Raw genomic sequence first — 20038 nt, 5'->3', positions numbered from 1 at the left:
TTATGAGAGGTATTTTTATGGACAGAATCCTTCAGGCTACTAATCTGACTAAAGAGTGTGATTTCATGAGTGGATTGAATTATGAAGAACCGATTAGCGTTAAGCTCAATTGTCAGATCATGGATTCAAGTTTAGGAAAAAGATGCCAAGTTGAACCAAGTGTTGGAAGCTCAACTAAAGATAGCTTTAAGGATGATGGATAAGTTAGAAAAGGTAGGTTTAAGTAAGATTTAAAACAAGAAGATTGTTAATTTCATGCTTTATTATGGGATTATATATATTCAATCCCTGCCCAGTTTGGCCGTTAGAATCAATACCAGATTCAGGTTTGAACTCTCTTTCCTGGCTGGCTAATGCATTTTTGGATTTAGGGAAAGTGAAGGGGCATCCTAGCGGTGAGAATAGCACCCTGACAACTTTCTGTTGACTCAGGTACAAATTGTAAGTCCTCTGGGGACAGGAAAATTCCTAGTATACCTGCATGTAAGTCACCATGAGCTACTAATGAAAAAAAGGGTGAGCTAAATCGATATAAATAAATACAACTGAAATATGCTGGTGGAGCCCTTATTGAAAGGTGAAGATGTTGATCCAGACCAGATATTCAGCTGTAGATCAATCAAAATGAAAGATCTGATCTTTCATTTTGGGAAAAAAAGTTACTGGATCGTGTATTACAAGCCAATTATGTGAAGTTTTAGAGGATACTGCAAATATGGTTTCAACACAAGTTTAGGGAAGGGGTTTAGCAAGCAAATGGTGCTGACTGCATTGCTGGATGATATGATGGAGTTGAGTGGCCTAGAGGGGAATAATCGAACGTCGCCGGCGAAATAGGTCGCCGGCGATCTATTTTGGCGGCTGCGCAACAGCTGGCCAGAACCGTATTTTCAAAAAAGATGGCCGGCCATCTTTTTTTTTTTGATAATACGGTGTGGCCGGCGAAATGCCTTGGATTTCGCCGAGTTTGAGATCGCCAGTTTTGTTTTTCCACGATAATGGAAAAAACTGCCGGCGATCTCAAACCCGGCGAAATCCAAGGCATTTGTCCATGGGAAGAGCCAGCATTTGTAGTGCAATGGTCCCCCTCACATGCCAGGACACTAACCGAGCACCCTAGGGGGCTCTTCAGACATCTTTTATAAACAACCAAATTAGCTTCCAGGTGCATAGCACCCTTCCCTTGTGTGCTGAGTGCCCCAAATCCCCCCCAAAACCCACTGCCCACAAGTGTGCACCATTACCCTAGCCCTAAGGGCTGAAGGGGGGCACCTACATGTGGGTACAGTGGGTTTGGGGATTTGGGAGGGCTCAACATTACCCATCACAAGTGGAACAGGTAGGGGGGGGGGGATACTGCTATACATGCAGAGGCACTTCAAAGTGGTTTCCAAGTTAAAATAATTAAGGGCGGTGATCATGAAACAGGGAGGAGACAACAAATGAATCTCTATGACAGGACACGTGAGGGTAGAACATGAGGAAAGAACCAGGAATTTATAATCTCTGAGAATGAGAGCAAAAGGAATAGTGGGGTAGGTCACAACAAGAGGAAACACACAGCAAAATAAGCTGTATTGAGGAAAAGAATGAAAAGGAAGAAAATAATGCAAAATGGGGAGCAATCAGTAGAAGCAAGTATCAGGAATAAGGAAAGGCTTGTGAAGTAAAGTGTACTTTAATGCTACCCTTAAACATTTTCCTCTTGATTCTATAAAAGTTGCCAAAATTATAACCCACTAAATGCACTCCCCATATTGACCCTCTGCCCCTCCCTTCTTTTCTCCCCCACTTTCTGGAGGACTTTTCATCCCGATCACTATCCGATCAATCATATCTTTGGAATTCTGTTATCACCAATGCTAAATACTTTAGATTTTTTTTTCCTCCTTCTCAGTCCCCCTCCACATTATCTTACAAACATCCATGGTATCATGAAGGTTTATGACTTCTGAAATGCCAATTATAGCAAGCCAAATGCCTCTCGAGAAAAATCACAGAGGCCTTCAGCTCTTCAAATATGTAGGGATCAGCAATGACATTTTAATTATCATCTGCAGAAGGCTAGGAAATCATAATTCTCTTCTCAGATCCAGAAGTCAGTAAACCATATCAGGAAACTTTATTAAATTTTCCAGTCTCTGTTCAGCGCTCCTAACACTTATACAACTCAGTTAATGCCCTCTGCTGATAACCTTTCAGATTATTTTTTCAGAGCCTCATTTGCTACCCAATCCCTTTCACCTGTTCTTTCATCACTATGATCAATTGTATCCTCTCATACTACATCGTGGTCTGCCTTTCAAGTCCATTGTTGTAGGTTGATAAAATAATATCATCCATGGCAAAGACCACTTGCTCTCTAGATCCATTTTCTCATTGTAGCTGACTATCCAGCTTATTTTCAAAGGAGATCGTCGGACATCTTCCAACACAAATCGGGAGATGGCCGACGATCTCCTGAACCCGGCCAAATCGGTATAATGGAAAGCCGATTTTGGCCGGCGCCAACTGCTTTCCTTCGTGGAGCCGGCCAAACCTCAAGGGGTCGTGTCGGTAGGGTAGTGAAGGAGGGATGGGGGCGTGGTCAGGAGATGGCTGGCTTCGCCCGATAATGGAAAAAAGAAAGCTGACCCTGACGAGCATTTCACCGCTTCACTTGGTCCCTTTTTTTTCAGGACCAAGCTTCAAAAAGGTGCCCCAACTGATCAAATGTCCACTGGAGGGAATCGGAAATGAACTCCCCTTACTCCCCCAGTGGTCACCAGCCCCTTCCCACCCCCCAAAAAATTAAAAATAAAACCTTTATTGCCAGCCTCTATGCCAGCCTGAAATGTCATACCCAGCTCCCTGACAGCAGTATGCAGGTCCCTGGAGCAGTTTTTTGTGAGTGCAGCACACTTAAGGCAGGTGGACCCAGGCCCACCCCCCTACCAGTTACACTTGTGGTAAATGGGAGCCCTCCAACCCCCCCCAAAACCCACTGTACCCACATGTAGGTGCCCCCTTTCACCCCTAAGGGCTATGGTAATGGTGTACAATTGTGGGGAGTGGGTTTTGGGGGGGATTTGGGGGACTCAGCACCCAAGGTAAGGGAGGTATACACCTGGGAGCAATTTTTGAAGTCCAATGCAGTGCCCCATAGGGTGCCCGGTTGGTGTCCTGGCATGTCAGGGAGACCAGTGCACTACAAATGCTGGCCCCTCCCATGACCAAATGCCTTGGATTTGGACGGGTTTGAGATGGCCGGCCTCAGTTTCCATTATCGGCGAAAACCGAAGACGGTCATCTCAAACCTGGCCATCTCTGACATTTGGCCGGCCCCAACCGTATTATCAAAACAAAAGATGGCTGGCCATCTTTTTCAATAATACAGTTCGGGACTGCTCTTTGCGGCGTCGGCCATCCAGTCATCTATTTGGCTGGCACCGTACAATTATGCCCCTCTGTGACTAACCTTGTTCTCTCTAAAGTCAATCTTAGTTTCACTTTGGGTTGTCTTCCCCCTCAATGGAAGTTGGCATTCAACCTATTTTGAAAAAAAACCTTTCTTTGAACCATCTATCTCTGACCACTATCATCCTGTATCCAATATAATAATGTATTGCACCATGGTATGCCCACACCTTGAGTATTGTGTGCAATTATAATTGCTGTATCTTAAAAAAAAAAGAAAGCAGAATTAGAAAAGGTTCAAAGAAGGGCAACTAAAATGATAAAAGGGGATGGAACTCCTCTCATATGATAGGCTTACGAGGTTAGGGCTCTTCAGCTTGGAAAAGAGATGGTTGAGAGGGGATATGATAGAGGTCTATAAAATACTGAGTGGTATAGTACCAGTAAATTTAAATTAATTTATTACTCTTTCAAAAAGTACAAAGCCTAGAGGACATTCAAGGAAGTTACATGGTAGTACTTTTAAAATAAATAGGAGGAAATATTTTTTCACTCAAAGAATAGTTAACCTCTGGAACGTATTGCCAGAAGATGTGGTATCAGTGGTTAGTGTATCTGGGTTTAAAGAATGTTTGGACAATATGCTAGAGGAAAAGTCCATAGTCTGCTATTGAGAGAGATACAGGGTCAAGCCACTGCTTGTCCTTGGGATCAGCAGCATGAATCTTGCTCCTATTTGGGATTCTGTCAGGTACTTGTGACCTGAATTGGTCACTGTTGGAAGCAGGATACTGGGCTAGATGAACTATTGGTCTGATCCAGTATGGCTATTCTTATGTTAAAATAACTAAAATCAGACTAGAGCTTTTATGTCAGTTGACTACTTCCTCAGTCTTCAGGTCAGTTACCATCTTGTTCTCATGCAGACAGATTTTGGTCTGCTTTTCACCCAATTACTATTGATCAGGTCAGTCACACCCTACTCAAATATGCAAAATCAAAATTCCTACTTGACACATACCCCAGTTACCTACTCAGATCAACTCCTAATCTATTCATCCTTTATTTACACTCAAATCTTACTCTGATGCTTTCTCAGGGTCTGTTTCCCTCTCAAAATGGCAATATTATCTTGATTCCCATACCAAGGAATACCCAAACAAGCTTAAGTATAGTCTCCAATTATAGACCAGTGGCCTCAATTCATCTATTGGTTAAAGTTATGGAAGGACGTCATGCAACAACTAATGGAATATCTCCAACTCATTCCATCTTGCAAAGCTCAGAATATGGTTTTAGACCCTCTTATAGTTCTGAAACTGTTCTTACTACCCTCTTAGCCAAATTCTACTCTTTTAGCCAACTTCATAAGAGAACTGAGTATTGGCAACAAAATATTAATACTTCAGTTTGATATGTCTTTAACACTGTTGACCATAATATTCTTCTAAATATCCTTGAACATTATGGAATCTGTGGTTCTCTAGTTTTCTAAAGTCCAGGTCATATCAAGTCAAACAATCAGGTGCACTTTCTTCATCATGGTCTCCTGATTGTGGAGTACCTCAAGGTTCTCCTCTTTCCCCCATCATGTTCAATATCATGATGATCCTCCTAGGTAATCTACTAGAAATAAATGGTCTTTTGTCATTCATTTATGCCGATAATGTCACCATTTAAATCCCATCCTCTAAAGAATTATATGAAATAAACAAACTTGATCAAATTAGGCATCAAATGAATGGAATAATGGGCATCTAATTTTAAACTAAAACTCAATACTGAAAAAACTAAGTATCTAACAGTAACCTACCCTCACCACCCTATAAATCTTAAAAAATTTACATTAGAGAACATCACTTATCCCCTTGGCTCATCAATGAAAACATTAGTAATCACAGTTGATCAATTACTTACCCTTGAAAGTCAAATTTTTAAGGTGGTCTCAAGTGTCTTTAATTCACATTGGAAACTAAATAGATTAAGACCTTTTTTCACTAAATCAGTCTTTCATACTTTGGTTCAATCCCTAGTACTATCAAAATTCAACTACTGCAACTCTATGCAGGAAAAAGCGGCCTTATCAAAATATTACAAACTGCTCAAAATACCATGCATGCCTCATATGTAGATCACGTTGCTTTGCCAAAGCAACTCCTCTTCTATACAACCTACACTGGTTACTAAAAAAAGATATAATATCTTTCAAGTTCTATGTTTTTATTCACCAAGTTCTATATGGTTCTGATCCATCATATATGAACAATCTCATTAAATTACCCCCACATAATGCCATATCATCATCCAGAGAATATCTCATTCTGCATTTCCCTATTTGTAGGAATGTAATCTATAAAACAATTCGCAATGCCAGTTTCTCATTTCAAGGTACTAAAATTTGGAATTCTCTACCCAAAACAATTAAATACACAGATGATTACTTGTCCAGAAACCTATTGAAAACTCAGTTTTTTCAATTTAGCCTTTCAGAAAACAAAGAATTCTATTTCAACATTATCCATTCATACAAATACTTTCACTTCTTCTTTCCTGCCTAATCCTAGTTTGTCCTAATTTTACCCATATTTATTCATCTTTACTTCTTTGTTTACAAACTTAATTATGATTTACTCTTCTTCTCTATCCATCTACCCTTTAGAACAGTTGCATCCAGGTTAATTCACCAGATATGTTATATCTGTTTTACCATGCCAATGTTATAACATTATTTATTGTACTTTATAATCTGTTTATATAATTTTAATATGTACCATTCATTTAATTGTTTGTTATGTAAGCCACATTGAACCTGAGTCACTCGCGGGCTAATATGAGGTAAAAATGCAATAAATAAATAAATACATACATACAACGGGTTTGGATTTTCAAATGCTATAGTTATTTCCCTGTGAGCTTGCAATCTATGCTGAAGTGACTGCGCTTGATTTCCCATGTGTTTAGTCTGTTGCTCTAACCACTAGGCTACTCTACCACTCCCAAAACTATTTTTTGATACTTGAATATATGCTCAGGAATTCACAGAAGAGAAAATAATTTGAAGAACAAAAAAATAATAATAATGCAGAGCAAATTGTAGCCATATTGTAAATGATACCCCACTTACATACTATAGGATTTCCCTTTGCATGTAACTGCAAATCATGCCAAAAATGAAGAAGTGAAAATGCAACATGACACAAACATACAGCACAGACAAACACACAGACACATACATTTACTCGTACAGATCCACAAAGAAGAAAACATGAGCAGCGAACATGCATTTTATAAAAGTCTAAGATGTGATGCACACAAACAACCACACCAACATCCACGTTAGATAAAAGCCACTATTCTGGCCAATGAAAGACATGAAATATATAGAGAAGGTGTAGAATCTATCACAGATTACATCCTAGACCTTTTTAGCCCTGTGGTCATTCTAGTGTTATTGGTGCATGCAAGTTTCCAGAAACTGCTTGTCCCAGAAACAGAGGGAGAGATTGCCCTTTTTCACCTCCTGAAAGTGTGATGATGGAGTCTGGGTTAGTCTGAAAAGCACACAGAATACAAGCTATTTATATTATACCCTAGACATGGTAGCAGAAGACTGCATTTTCTTTTCATTCTCACCTAGAGTTAAATGAATCATAAAAGACCGGAATATGGCTCAGGCCCAGCAGATGATTTTGGCTTGGCTCATCATCCAAACTAGTTGACAAGGCAGATAAAAGCCAAGCCAAGCCAGATTTACAACCTGCTCCTCATTGTTACTGTCACTGCATTGATTTACTGAGCCTTAGGGATGGTGAGAAAATGCATCTGGTAAGGAGAAATGGGAGCAACACGGAAAAGAAGAAAAAGAAACTATAAGAAAGTAGCTTTGTTGAAACGGTTACATATTTTCCTGTTGAACTGGAGAGAAATTGATCCTTGATAGTGTTTAAAAAGAATGCCAGCAGTACAAAGAGCAACAACTTGCCTCCAGATTTTGTATAGTTCACCCAAAGCTAGGCGCACAATTTTGGGTGCAAATCATAGAACTGCGCACAAAGTAATTGGCTAAATTGGCACCAATAATCAATAATTAGTATTCATAAGCACTTAATTGGCAATAATTAGGAGTTATTTCCCAGATTCTATATATGGCACCTTAATTTCTGGGTGGAAATAAAAGTGTATTCTATAACAATACATATAACTTAATTGGTTAACTAGCTAATGTAATATCTTATGGGCAACGGTCAAGATTTTATGTTGAACATGAGCCATTATTGGAAACCAATAAAAACAAGCAAAAAGGGGGGAAACATGAACATAGTGATGAGCATGGGACAGAATTCGGACGGCGATATTTTGAACTGTTTGCAAGCGTTTAAGAGAAGAAGCATGGAGACAAGAATAGATGATACTGCAGTAGTCAAGACTGGAAGAAACCAAGGAATAAAGAAGAGAAGCACAGACAGAGTCATCTACATAATATCAGAGGAAGCAAACAAGACATAAGGAAGAAGAACATGATCATACAGTAAAGGAAATGTGGGTATTAAATGTCAATTGGAAATTCAAAGTTACGCCTTAGTAACGCATTGAATCCACTAATGTGATAGGTGAACCTCACAGTTTGGGAGTAATAGCCAGAAAAGAACCACAACCAGTGACCCAGAGAGCCATGGTTTTGGATGAATTAAGAATAAGCCTGTTGGAGGAAAGCCATTTGTAGCATCCAAACAGGTTTGAAGAGTTGAAAGATCAGGAACAGAAGAATCCTGAGAATAAGCTAGTAAAATATTGTTAGCATGCATATAAAATCTAACTGAAAAATGATTGTATGAGAATAAAAAAGGAGCACACAACATTTAAGAGGAAAGAGTGCAGAACACTGAGGAACACTTGAAATCAAAGGTTTGGGATCAGTGGTAGAAGGAAGAGAAACTAAGAAATAATGATATGTAAGAGAATAAAACCACTTAAACACTACCCCTCTGATACCAAAGGAGGAAAGCCTAGATAGCAACAATGAGTGATCAGCAAGATCAAATCCGGCTGTGAGATCTGGTGTAATTACCAGAGTACTACTGCCCTCAAAAGCAGAATGAAGGTCATTCATTAATGAAATCATTATAGTTTCTGTTGAGTGACCTGGGCAAAAGCCAGATTGAGAGAGATGAAGTAAGTTAGAGCATTCCACATAATGTGAAAGTTGCGACAAAACCACCTTTTCAAGAAATTTAGAGATTAGGGGCATGGGCTGGTCAAGGGTTTTCCCAGAATTTAGATGTGGTGTTATAAAATACCTGCATTTCTGTGCCTAACTGCCATTAGTTGGATGCCAGCATTTACACCAGCCTTTGGCAAGTGTAAAGGCTTGCACCAAATGTTAGGCGTGAAATACACGGTAAGCTAGTGTTCTATAAAAGCCATTCCACACAAAGCACCCTTTACAGAATACTAGTTTAGTGCAGATCATCCCGGTTCCTAACTGTGGGTGCCATTTACTGGATCTAGCTCATACTGCTTTGCATGAACAAGTATTAATTAGAAGTAGCATTTTACCCCTTTGTGTTTTGTTTGTTTTTCCCAGGTCAATATTCAGTTGGCAGTGGTCACTGTTTTTTTCTTTATAAAAACTGACCATCAGTTAATTTTGACTCCAAATATTCAGTACTGAATATCTAGGTCAGCGGCGGTACTTGGAAGTTATGCAAATATGGTGGGTATTCAATGCTGTAAATGCATAGCTAACTGGGCAAAGATAGGACTATTTAAGTGGTTCTACTTGCATAGTTATCTATTTGGGCACCAGCACTGAATATTGTCAGTGCCCCCGTAATTACCAACTCAGCCCAGCCTCTGCCCCAGATGATTCCAGCACTACCCAGACAGTGTTATGGCGGTTGAAGGAGAAATTTGTCACACTACCCAGTTAAGTGTTACTGAACATCCTCTCCTGACCTATTCAGTGCGATTTAACCAGGCAGAAACCTCCCCTACCTGGTTCAATTGTTTTGAATATTGGGCCTTCCTTGTACAACTTGCAGCAGGTAGTAGTATCAGGGGGGTTAATTTTTATTTTATTTTTCATTGTATCTACAGAATACCTTCAAATTTGGAAACAGTTGACTACATTATAAATGATACTATAAAGATCATAGTATGATATATTTGTTAATACTATGGCATGATTGTTTTTTTTAGGGATGACTACAAAGTAGATCAGAGTATGAAAAAAGTCTAACATGTGCCTTGCTTTTATGTGTTTCAGGTCAGAGCTGTGGAGGTTTAGTACAGGGTCCAAATGGAACTGTGGAAAGCCCTGGATTCCCTCATGGTTATCCAAATTATGCCAACTGCACGTGGATCATTATCACAGGAGAACGTAACAGGATACAGTTATCATTTCATACATTTGCTCTTGAAGAAGATTTTGATATTTTATCAATTTACGATGGGCAACCTCAACAAGGCAACTTAAAAGTGAGGTATGCTACATCCCTTTTATATTACTATGTGGCTGTATTTGACACAAGTATAAAAGAATGCAATGTGTATTTATGTGTTACGAATAATTGAATAGTGACTCATTATTATATCAAAAGTTGACCACAGCATTTCCATGTTGATTCTACTTTAGATTGCTAGAATCTTTCAGTGATTTTTCTTTTTTAACAAAATTACTTTTTTTTCTGATCTTTTATCCAGATTTATTTAAATCTCCTGATTTTAAATTATGTACAATAATTGTCTAAATCCAATAAAATAAAAAAGAAGGGAATTACTCCCCACTCTAAAAAACATTAATCTATTTATATTGATTAGATTTTTAGCATGTACTGAGGGACTATCATATTACTGTATAAGGGCAAAAATCTGTCCATAAAAAAATGAAAACAACTTCCCCAAAGTCGAAGAAGCCCAGTTTTGTGTCATTCAAGTTGAAGAAGTCAGAGTATTACTGACAAATTCCACTTCCTTTTGTCACAGAAAGGCAGTCAAGGTATAACATGCCTGCTCCAAGGGGATAATGTTACTATTTTATGTATTGCAATCTGAAGTTGGCTAGTTGCCGCCTGGATGGTTCCCACTGGACAGTTTCACCCAACCAATTCCCACCTGGAGAATTCCCTCCTAGGACTTTTTTCCCCCAAGGTGGACAATTCCCCTCCTAGGACTGTCCCCCCCCGGCTATGTGTTACGGGCATGTAGTTTTCATTTTGTGTGTGTGTGTGTGTGTGTGTGTGTTGGTGTTCTGCTGTTATAAGTACATACGTAATGCCACACTGGGAAAAGACCAAGGGTCCATCGAGCCCAGCATCCAGTCCACGACAGCGGCCAATCCAGGCCAAGGCACCTGGCAAGCTTCCCAAACGTACAAACATTCTATACGTGTTATTTCTGGAATTGTGGATTTTTTCCAAGTCCATTTAGTAGCGGCTTATGGACTTGTCCTTTAGGAAACCGTCTAACCCCTTTCTAAACTCTGTCAAGCTAACCGCCTTCACCACGTTCTCCGGCAACGAATTCCAGAGTTTAATTACGCGTTGGGTGAAGAAAACTATTCTCCGATTTGTTTTAAATTTACTACACTGTAGTTTCATCGCATGCCCCCTAGTCCTAGTATTTTTGGAAAGTGTGAACAGACGCTCCACATCCACCTGTTCCACTCCACTCATTATTTTATATACCTCTATCATGTCTCCCCTCAGCCGTCTCTTCTCCATATTTTTCTTATGTATTGTATTTTTTATGAGAAGTGTCATTGTGTGTTGTGGATGTGTTGGTAATATTTTCTGTAAGGATAGATAGATAGATAGATAGATAGATAGATAGATAGATAGATAGATAGATAGATAGATAGATAGATAGATAGATAGATAGATAGATAGATAGATAGATAGATAGATAATTTATTCTCTTCATTAATTTTGATTTTGATTTATTTAATTTTTGTTGGTGTGGTGTGCATGATGTGTTAAAGGTAATGTTTGGGGATGTGTGGGGAGGACATACACAAATATCTGGAAGGGGAAAGGGAAGGAGATAAATTTCAGACTGTGATGCTTCATGATTGTTAAGGATAAGAATTGTCCTCCATGGAGTGATGGTAATTGTCTTAGGTGGCTATTTTCCAGATGGAAATTGGTGAGTGGGAACTGTCCGGTGGGAACTGTCCAGGTGGAAACTGACCTAGAACCGTATAATCACAACTGTACAAATTCAGGATGCCTTTTGTTTGTGAATAAAATCCCCAAAGATCCATGGGTACTGAATCAGCAATCCTACACCTGTTTACCAGGTATAGCTAATCACTAATCAGCATAGAATTGTCAACTGTTGATGAATTTTTCAAAAACATACAAGTGCCTTATTCATAAGAAATGCTCAATCAAATCATAGTACATTAGGAAGTTGTTCAATATGCCCCTCACAGCTATTTCATAATTAAAACAAATGTTTCTGAGGACACTGCCAGTAATCAGTCTTTTCTCTAGGCGATAGTAAAATATCCAGTCATCATTTTTGCAGCCATTTGAACTTCTTTCTTACCAGATAAACTTGACAGTTCAGCATTAAAATCAACATTACCAAAGATGCAGCCAACCACAAAGCATTCCAGAGAACAAGCATTTGCTAATCAGTCCTTTCTCCTATGGCCCGTATTCATGAAACATATTCAGTTTTCAAAGCTGAGTGAAATCAAGTACCGGTTCTCTCACCTTTTGTGACTTTTTGTTCTTTCAAAAATAAATTGGTAAATGTAAGTGTAGCTTTCTCTCCATTCTGGATAATTCTATAATGAGCCATCTAGATTTAGCCAGCAGGAAGGTGCATAAATGGTGGTATTCTAGTCTTTATGTGCATAAGTGGCCACTTACATGCACAAATCGCCTCTTATAGAACACTGACTAGCGGAAAAGCATGCATCATGTTTTAACGGTGCATACCTTGCCAGTGACCTTGTGCATGGGTACAATTTAGGTTGAACATGGGTGGAATGTGCAAATGTGCATATAAATTATACTCTAGGAGCATTCTGGCTAACATTTAGACTTAGGTATTTCTACCAGCAATAGAGCACATTAAAAGGGGAATTCTGCATATGCTGCCTAACATTATGAGCTACATCTGTGCTGAGTTTTCAGTACAGAAAAACAGCCTAGCACAGTGGTTCCCAAACCTGGTCTTGGAGGCACCCAGGCCAGTGAGATTTTCAGGATACTCACAATGAATATTCATGAGATTGATTTGCATGCACTGCCTCCACTGCATGCGTGCATATCTCTATCATGAATATTCATTGTGGATATACTGAAAACCTGATTGGCTGGGGTGCCTCCAGGACTAGGTTTGGGAACCACTGGTATAACAGATGCAAGGCACTGAAATGGACTATAAATGACAGATCCACAACAAAACACACATGCCTATTAATAGAATAGTATCCAAGTATTTCTGCATGTATCTATAAATGAAGTATAAAGATAGGAGGGACATGGTCAGATCAGGGACATTCTCTTAAGATGTGTGGAATGTTATAGAATAATTTGGATCAGCACCCAACTTGTGCATCAGTATTTATACCTGGTTTCAGTTGGTGTAACTCATCACACCTAAAGTTGAGTGTGAATCCCATACTCTATTCTGTAAAGGATGGCCATCTTAGAACACACTTTATAGAATACCATTCAGCACTAACTTTTGAGCACCAGTTACTGAACCCAGTTCTAAATGTAAGCACATTTTCTGCCTCCTGCACTAATATTCCATAAAGAAAAGTAAGTGCCTGCATATCCTCTTATTCTAGATGCCCTGTAATAGAATTACCCTTATTGGTAAATAAAATTCACATTATATAGTTAGCAGATTGGGTTGTTTATATAATTATTATAGAGCTTACTTTTGAATGTTAGTTTAACTTCACCAGGCCTGATGTTCAAAAAACACCCCTTAAATTATAACTGGAAAATATAAGTAAGTTAGGTTCCTAAATGTGTCCCCTATTTTCATCTAAACACATTAGTTTAAGGACACTTTTATTTGTTTATTTTTATTTTACTTATGCATTCTTGTATCCCACTATTATCCAAAAACAAATTTCGGTTCAAATTGGCTTACAATTTACATTTTGGTGAAGTTACAATATTGTGCAAAATTGGAGAGTGGTAGCTTTTGAGTTCAGCTGTAGAGCTTTGGTGAAGTTTATTCATATAGTTTTTGAAGGGTACATTTGAAATGAAGGCGACTATATCTTTGTGATTAGCTGTAGAAGTTTTTGAAGAGGTAGGTTTTCATTTCTTTTCTGAATTGGAGAAGATCTATGATGATTCTTATGGGTTTTGGTATCAAGTTCCACCATTTGGAACCCTGGTGGCTAAATCCTGTTGTGTACGTAGTTTTGCAGATGGTGTTTTTGCAGTTTTAGAAGTTGGGTAGATGTTGGAGTACGTAGTTTCTGTTTAATGGACTGGCATTTCTTGAAAATATTTCAATCCTGTTATATTGTTCTATTACGTATTGTGTTGACATTGTAAGTAATATACCATGCCATACTTTGTATTGTTTTTGAATATTTTTATTGCTGTAATTGTCTATTGCTCATGTTTGATCTATTCTTATTGGACACCGCCTGGAGTGAATGCTTTCAAAAAAGTGGTAAATAAATCCTAATAAATAAATATGAATGCATATATGTATATAAATGCTAGTATGGCCCCCTAAATGTTTTAGTGCAAATACCTGTTTAAGGGGAAATTCTACAAATGGTGCTCAAAATTTGGCACCCAAATGGTTTTTTTTAATGTGCATTCTGGGATTGGCATCTTTTATAAAATTGCATGTAGCGTTGTAACTTTGGGTATGAGCAGTTACCTCAACTGAAAGGAGGTGTAAATCCTGGTGCGCAAGTTGGGCGTGAATCAGCTACATTCAATAATACTATGCACATTTTAAGGGAATGCCTCTGGCCTGCCCATGCCATGCCCCCTTTACAGATCCATGCGGACCTTTTATGAGCTATTCTATAAATGGGCAAGTAAGTGAGTTTTCATATGGAACTGCCGTTTCTGCCCCATTAGAATGCTTTCATTCACACCGAAAATTCAGTGCAGAAGTAGCAGCTAAAGTTTAGCACCAAATGTAGAATTTCCTCCTATACTGTGTATTTGCAAGGGGACATACAATGGGGTGAAGCATGGGTAGGACATAAACTGAAATCTTACTTATGTGCATAACTTATAGATATTTGTAAGTTACATGTGTCTCTCCTGTACTTAGAAGCATACACTTATGCCAGCCATAAGTATGAGCACCTAAAAGTTAGGCCTGTTAATACCCAGTTATGTTGGTACTCTATTATTTATTTATGTATTTATGTATTTATTTATTTATTTATAACATTTGTATCTCACATTTTCCCACCTATTTGCAGGCTCAACGTGGCTTACATAATTCCGTAAGTGGTGATTAACAGTTCCGGATAGGAGAAATACATAGTTGGGGTAAAGGGACAAATTAGGTTAGGTTACAAGAGGAAAGTTCGTCCTATGATAAGAGCTAAAGGTAATAGGTTAAACTTCATTCATGACAAAAAAGCTTGAATAATTAGGATCATTAAACTGGAAATCAAGATAATTAGCAAAAACAGTAGAGATATAGAGAATACATGTTGTATAGTTGTGTTTTGTTAATTTGAATTTATGATGAGTTGTTATTGTATGCTTTCTTAAATAAATAAGTTTTCAATAGTTTACGGAAGGTCACCACGTCGTGTGGAAAGTAGGCATCTAAATTCTGTTATCGAAAGGCTCCTACAAGAATTCCCTCTGTGCGCCTAATTGGGGTGCCTAGTTAACGTTTTGCTCTCTATCTGCACTGGTAACAGCTAACATGAGAAAAATTATTGTGCACTAACTGCAAGGTACGGTCCATTTCCAGGGCATGCAGTTGCAGGTCAACCAGTGCAGGAACTGTTTCTGCAGTCATGTGTTACCAATTACTGAACGCCAATCTAAACAGTAATTGCTAACTAAGGGGTCCTTTTCTTAAGGTGCACCAAAAAAATTGCCTGCACTGTTGTAGACGTGTGTATTGGATGCGCGCAGGTCCATTTTTCAGATGCCTACAAAAAAGGCCTTTTATTTGGCCAAAAATGGACATGCAGCAAAATGAAAATTGGCATGTGTCCATTTTGGGCCTGAGACCTTCCCTCCCCCCGTTCACTTAGCGGTAAGGTCTCATGAATAACTGGGTGATAATCATCAGCACGCATACAATCCTGATAACCACCCAGTTAACACCGCATGCCAGAAAATAAAATATATTTTCTGGCGCGTATACTGAATGCATGAAAAAATGAAATTACCATTCGGGCCATGCGGTAGCCGGGCAGAAGTTCTGAATTGACACACATTGGTCCCGCACAGGCGCCTACACAGCTTAGTAAAAGGGCCCTTTATTGCACTTTAGCAAAAGTTTGAACTGAAATTTCACATAAATGTAGGTTTTTAAGTGCTATGCTCCTAAATTTAGGCCTGCAAGTCATTTGCCTAGACTTATGATCCTGTAAGGTTCTAATGAAAACAAAATCATTGTTAAATGCCTCCCCCCCCCCCCCCCCGTCCAAAATCTTTAATTGTTGCCATCCACTTTTTAGACTCAAAACTAAGTTTAGTGAAACTCAGGGGCACTTTTACTGCAGTAGGGTTTTTCTGAAAAAAAAAAAGGAAATGGTTGTGCGGTAAGTGTATAATTGTTTGACCATTTCCTGGGGGAACCCTAACCACCTGCTATTTAGGAGTTGGTAGGAGTTCCCGCACTAACCCAGTGGAAAAAATAAAAAATATGCTGGAAATGGGATGCGATTGGGCCAGTAATATCACCAGCTCTAGCAGAAGTACTAGACTGACACATAACACCAACGCATGCCAAAATGGACTTACTGCCCGACTACCATGTGGCTCTTGCGGTAATTTCATTTTTGAGAACCATCCATACTCCAATCCTCTCCCCCACGTCTCGTCCTATTGTCCTACTCTCTATAACTGGGTTACCTTTGTGATACGTTGTACCATACTTTGTTTTATCTCTGTGACACTTTGTACCATACCTTGTAAGCCGCACCGAACCTGCTATTGAGCGGGAAAGAGCAGGGTATAAATACTATAAATAAATAAATAAGAGATCTCAAAAAACAAAGATCAGACCTTAATATAAATTTGAGTTTGCACCGGAAGCTAGTACAATTTCCGCAGTAAAGGAGTAGCCTATCAAATCTTTTGAAACACCATGGACCCTGTTCACTAAGATATACTAGCATTTTTAATGTGTGCTAATGCTAGAGACACCCATAGGAATATATGGGTGTAACTAGCATTAGCGTGTGCTAAAAACGCTAGCATGCCTACAGCGTGGCTTAGTAAACAGGGTCCCATACAAGCTGTAAAAGATATAGATTAAATCTACTCAGAATTTATATTATACAGGATCTAAAATGACTATTATAAAAAATAAGATATATGATCATAGCTGCAGTTCTGTTCAGACATAGTGAAATGAATTAGGGTTAATTAGAGTACAACTGAAGTCTTGGGATGAAAAAAAATGAGATTTTTGTCTTCAATAAATCACTCATCTCCGAAGACTTGTTTAGACAGCTCTATCTTTATGCAAATTTAAAATAATTCTACTAGTATCAGGGACATTTGTCCACATAAACTCAGTGCTAACAGGATATAATGAAGGATTATGTTGCTGAGGGAAATAATTAACTCATAAAAAATCCCACCTGAAGGATGGTGGCTTTACAATGTAACATGCCTATACGAGTTGACTGATTCATTGTAATCAGCATGCTAGTGTTAACCTATCTATTTTCTTTTAGTTCTTATTATTTTCACACCTGTTATTCCACTTTGACTTCTTTAAACATACGTTATCTCTTGTGTCTGGTTGAATTCCTCAACCAATACATTCTTCCTCTGCCTTGCTTGTACTACTACTCCTCATAATCACAGTCATGGGACAAGCTGCTAAGGGGGTCATATCAAGGTTAATTTGCAACAAAGACTTAATTTATTTAGTAGCTATTTTTGCATGACTCAAATGTGATTAAAGTTTTCAGTATGGAGGCAAAACATTGTGAGAGTAAGAACATGCTTTGACATGATGTAAATTAAGAGTGCACGTATCTGCCCTTTTAGTCAATAGCACAATATCTGCATTTTGAGCACTGGGTTTTGTGGTAATACTTCATCACAGGTTATGAATGCTTCAGTTCCCCATGTGGTATGGGAAAATATCCACTATGCTTCCCCAAGCAAAACTATACAAAAGTATCTTGCTTATATTTCCAAATAGGGGTCCTTTTACAAAGGTGCACTGAAAAATGGCCTTCGATAGTGTGGATGCGTGTTTTGGGCATGTGCATAATCATTTTTCAGTGCACCTATAAAAAAAAATGCCTTTTAAATTTTTTGCTGAAAATGGACGTGCGGCAAAATGAAAATTGCCATGCGTCCATTTTGGGTCTGAGTCCTTGACTTAGCAGTAAAGACTCACACAGTAACCAGGCGGTAATGCCCTACATGCATCAAATGCCACTCGGTGTGTGCCCAATACGTTTCTACGAAAATAAAAATTATTTTTCAGACACACTTATCAGACACGCGCCAAAAATGAAATTATCACAAGAGCCATGTGGTAGCCGAGTGGTAACTCCATTTTGGCGCATGTTGGGTGCGTGTAGACGCTTACACAGCTTAGTAAAAGGGCCCCTTAGTGTCTTTTTACTCAAGATTTTAATAAATAACTTTTAGTTATATGAGTTACTGCTTAGAACCTTTTGTCCTGTTTTTCACTGTGAAAACTAAGGATGTTCTTCCCTGTCCCATGGTCCACTGTACAATGATCCAGTATCAGAACTGGTGTATTAAGCTGGCATAGTATCTGTACTATGTGGATGCAATATTGTAACAATGTTTTATTATTTTTAATTGAATAAACATCATATAAAAATTGCAGTGGTTATAAGTTCCTAGATATGATTGTAGCAACCATAACAGCTATTTGTCAAACAGTGTGTTGGTGGGTCACTAATTCTGTATTTAATATGGGTATCCATTACATTTACTTTGCTTATGCAAACTCAAGATTTAAGGAGAGAGGGCATGAAGTGTTCAGGCACCAATAACAGAAAATGAATGATAAAGACAGCTGTGTAAGCACAAAGATGTAACAGACTACAGCAGCTGTCTAACATTTGTAGGAGCAGCTGTGCATTACTCTGCATTTAACATTAATTATTGTTTGCTGGCTGGTCCTCACTATGAGTAAACTTGTTTCCATGCTACATGATATGTGTAATCAAAGATTTTGCATTTGTCAGTGGCCAACATTGTACAGATTCAATTGTTTTTATTGATTCATTTTTGCCAGTGGATTAGTATTCAGACTGTAACTGTAATAGTAGGTCCAGTTGAACACTGGCTTAAACTCTCCATTTCTAGATAACAGGTGGGTTCAACATTTATCAAATTAATCATTAAAATGTGGACATATTGCTTTAATTCTGATGTGCTTGCATCAAAATGTTTTCCGTACTTGCTGGTAACATAAATTAAAACATTTAATACTTAAATGTTTTAATTTATGTTGCCAGCAAGTATGGAAAACATATAGAGGCATGAATGATGCGAGTGAATATTGATACTACCATATTGCAGAGAAGATGTGTGGATATTTAGGGAATGATTTTCAAGATAAAAAGGTAGACGAGCTGATGGAAAAGAGGAAAATACTTCTATGATGTTAGATGAAATTGCTCCAACGAAGTTTAGACCAAAAAGTGAGGTTTAACTTTGGTATTCTGATGTTTTGATGCTATCAAGGAGAGACAATCAGAGAGAAATTGGAGAAACATATGGGGTATTGATTTGAGAGAATTTTGGGGGGGTGAAAATAGATGAATATAAATCTTCTGTAAATCAGGAAAAGGGTGGAAATTATCAGAAAAAGAGATGTGAAGCTTTGAACAGACCAAAGGAACGTTTTAGTATTGTGAAATACTTTTGATGTTAGTGAGGATGAGATTAAGTTGATTTTGAGAACATTATTGCTGACCATCTCTTCTAGTGATTTATATTCAACATTGGTCATCTGAGCAAGTGGAGTAAAATTATTTCTTGCACTGACTGCCATAAGGAAAACTATCATCTGTATTAAAAATCACTTCTGTGCATCCTTTAACTAATAATCATAATTTAGATCCTGACATCCCTAGTAATTATAGACCAATTTCATCTCTTCCTATGTTGGCCAAGTTGACTGAGAAAGTGGTCTTGCAACAATTTACTAGTTTTTTGGAGAAAGTAAATCAGTTGGATTCTTTTTAGCTTGGCTTTAAAAGAAATCACAGTACAGAATCTGCTTTGTTATCAACAGCTGATGTAATAAGACAAAGTCTTGACCATTGTTATTATCATCTTGTCTTATTAGACATCTCTGGAACATTCAATACTGTCAATCATTCAATCTTGTTTAATTGATTTCAGGCATGTAGAATCACTGGTACTGTGTTAGAGTGGTATAAATCTTTTTTGAATGATAAACAGAATGACATTTTCATTGTAGATTAGTGTGGTAGGCA

General features: G+C 38.2%; 1 protein-coding gene across 1 annotated transcript in view; it reads left to right on the top strand.

Annotated features, from left to right (window-relative positions):
* The first annotated feature begins 9286 nt into the window (after window positions 1–9286).
* CSMD1 (CUB and Sushi multiple domains 1) overlaps window positions 9287–20038 on the top strand; it is a 2896277-nt gene continuing 2885525 nt past the window's right edge. The window contains exons 1-2 of the mRNA XM_030195161.1: window positions 9287–9440; window positions 9662–9878. Of these exons, the coding sequence (XP_030051021.1) occupies window positions 9287–9440; window positions 9662–9878 (371 nt within the window). The remainder of the gene's footprint in view (window positions 9441–9661; window positions 9879–20038) is intronic.

This window comes from Microcaecilia unicolor, chromosome 3 (assembly GCF_901765095.1).
Source record: "Microcaecilia unicolor chromosome 3, aMicUni1.1, whole genome shotgun sequence".
Lineage (NCBI taxonomy): Eukaryota > Metazoa > Chordata > Amphibia > Gymnophiona > Siphonopidae > Microcaecilia > Microcaecilia unicolor.
Note: the sequence above shows the minus strand (reverse complement) of the source record. Positions and strands in the feature narration are given on the sequence as shown.